At 18.3% G+C, this 3,021-nt stretch overlaps 2 protein-coding genes across 2 annotated transcripts in view; both read right to left on the reverse strand.

Annotated features, from left to right (window-relative positions):
• PRSY57_0412000 (RNA-binding protein, putative) overlaps positions 1 to 1,027 on the reverse strand; it is a gene marked incomplete at both ends in the record, with an annotated part of 2,657 nt that extends 1,630 nt beyond the window's left edge. The window contains 3 exons of the mRNA XM_020114511.1: positions 180 to 277; positions 414 to 521; positions 835 to 1,027. Of these exons, the coding sequence (XP_019970788.1) occupies positions 180 to 277; positions 414 to 521; positions 835 to 1,027 (399 nt within the window). The remainder of the gene's footprint in view (positions 1 to 179; positions 278 to 413; positions 522 to 834) is intronic.
• A 1,226-nt stretch (positions 1,028 to 2,253) lies between these two features.
• PRSY57_0412100 (conserved protein, unknown function) lies at positions 2,254 to 2,868 on the reverse strand (the record flags this gene model as incomplete). The annotated part of the gene is made up of 1 exon (XM_020114512.1): positions 2,254 to 2,868. A coding segment is annotated over one exon (615 nt), but the record flags the coding sequence as incomplete, so codon positions are not given.
• Between the last annotated feature and the right edge of the window lie 153 nt (positions 2,869 to 3,021).

A 3,021-nucleotide genomic window follows, 5' to 3' on the forward strand; every position in this document is an offset into this window, starting at 1 on the left:
TTTTTTTTTTTTTTTTGAAATACACCTTTTTTTTTTTTTTTTTTTTTTTTTTTTAAAAAATTCAAATTATCAAAAAAAAAAAAAAAAAAAAAAAAAAATTAAAAATTAAATAATAAAATAATGCAATCGAATATATATATATATATATATATGTAAGTATAAATTATAAACTTCCTTACCTTGCTTGTAATATATTGTGGAATACCTCCGATAAAAAACTTAAACGGTTCATTTAAATTTTTCGAATTATTCGCACATTCGTTAATTCCTGTAGAAGCTAAAATGGAATTCATATATATTAATGCATTCATATGAACAAGTATAAAATAAATAAATATAAATAAATATATATGCGTACAAACATATATATATATATATATATATATATATATATACATATTCATATTGTATACCAGTACTTAAGGAATCTCCACTTTTATTCTTAGAACCACAAGAACTCTTTTCATATTTGGAGCTTTTTGAACAGTTGGATTCGTGGCAGCGACATATTTTTTTTATCTCTAAAAGGGAAAAATATAAAATAAGGCAAAATTTTACATATAAAATTAAAATTAGAAACATGTATTTTTTTATATACACGCTTAAATAAATAAATATATATATATATATATATATATATATAATGGTTAAAGTTATTTTTTCTTTTTCTTTTTTTTTATGTGGTGATAAATCGAGACATTGTCTTATGACAAACGTATGTCATTTGTGTTTCATGGGTTTACAAGGAAATTTTCCATATATAAAGTATATTTATACATATATATATATATATTTTTATTTTTTTCATAATTCATTTATCTTTTTATATATTACCTGGCTTAGAATCAACAGACGAACTTCTATCTCTTTTTTCCCTTTGTTCATAATTATGTGCACACTCACTTTTTTTTACGATGCTGTCTACATGAACTTTTTCATCATGATCAACATGACTTAATTGTTCTTTAATACAAAATTCTTCATCATTATGTAATTCATTTAATGTTTCATCGTTTTCTATCATCATTTTCCTTAACACACGTTTATATAAAAAATTAAAATTTTTCTTATTTTTTTTAGATAAAGTATAAATGGAAAAATAGAAAATTTTTTTTTTTTTTTTTTTTATTAGAAAGTAAAATAATAGATGTATATAAAAATAAAAAAAAATATGTATATATATTTATTTATTTATTAAAAAAAATAAAAATAACATTTAAATATTATTATTTGTCTTATTTTTAAATAAAATGCGTTTATATATTTTTTTATTATTATTTTATTTTATATTGTATTTATATATATATTATATAATACACATTATTATTTTTATTTTATTTTTTTAATATCTTAATTTCTATTTTTTTTTATTTCATTTCTTCTTCATTAAAACATTAAGGATCAAAAAAATAGTTACTATATTAAAATTAATTGAATGTATACATACATAAAATAATTATATACATATTATGTATGTATATATATATATATATATATTTATTTATTTACTTATATGTAACGCACCCTATAAGATCTTTGTATTAAACGAAAATATATATATATATATATATATTGTATATATGTTTACGCGTGTGTAAAAATAAAAGAGGACCTATACATATACATATACATCAATCAGAAGTAGACAAGATTTATCAATACTTTTATACATCTTTTAGAAAACGGAAATAGAAGAATAAACATTGAAAAAAAAAAAAATACTACATAAAGTAAAATATTTTATTTTTCTTTTTAAATGATTTCGTTATATTTACATTTCTTTGTATTATCATCAATTTAGAAAATTATATAATTAATTTAAATTCTAAAAAAAGATAAATTTATATGTTTAAAAAATGAAAAGAGTTATATAAAATAAACCAACTTTTTAATAATAAATAAATAAATAAAAAAAAAATATATATATATATATATATATATATATATATAAATGTTTATACATATATACATACATATGTACATATGTAGATATATTTTAAAAAAAAAAAATTATGTTTATTTGTAAACAAAAAAAAAAATAAAATAAATCATCTACAAATACCTTTTTAAAATAATTTTTTTAATAAGCAAATTAAATTAATTAAAAACAAAAAAAAAAAAAAAAAATTATAATTCATATTAAAATATTTAAAAAAAGAAAAAGACATTTATACGTTGATAACATAAACATATAAATTAATGAATATCCATAAATATAAATATATATATATATATATTTTTTTTTTTCCCCTTTCACTTCATACTCATAATTTTTCTAAAGGATTCTAAATTGTTTTGCCAGCTTTCCCTTTCTTCTCTAGTTTTAAAAGTAAATAAGTATGTACTTATATGTACACTACTTACAGATATTTCTAAAGATTTGAGGTTATCAACTTTAGTTCTTATGGAAGTTATTTTATTTAATGGAAATGAGCCTATTGGTTTTTTTTTCCCATCTGAATCATTTTTCCCTTTATACCATTCAAGCATTTTTCCATCTTTTGAGCATGTAACTTTAACAGTTTCATGAAAAATGGCTGTTTTTATTTTAACAATTTTGGTAAGCGTTTTTCTATATTGTTGGATTTTTTCATCTTTTATATCTTTAGCTGAAATATTTTCATCTGAATCATCTGTAGATAATTTTTCATCTTCATCTTCTTCATCATCATCTGATTGGATATTTATTTTTCTGGCCGTTGGAGAATAGGTTGGTCTTCTCCTAGCGTTCCTAATAACTTTAGGGTTCATATTATTGTTTTTTTCAATTGGTTCTTTGTTAATTATATACTCACATTTATTGTTGCTTTCTTCAGTTGATTCATAATCGAAATTTTCTAACAAAACAGACAAGGTTCCACTGTTTGGCTAATACAAAAATAAATAAATAAATAAATAAATAAATAAATAAATAAATATACACACATATATATATATAGTCATTGTAATAGCAAATTAGAGGTGTTATACATATTAAATATATATATATATATATTTTTTTTTTTTTTTTTTTTTTTTTTT

This window comes from Plasmodium reichenowi, chromosome 4 (genome assembly GCF_001601855.1).
Source record: "Plasmodium reichenowi strain SY57 chromosome 4, whole genome shotgun sequence".
Lineage (NCBI taxonomy): Eukaryota > Apicomplexa > Aconoidasida > Haemosporida > Plasmodiidae > Plasmodium > Plasmodium reichenowi.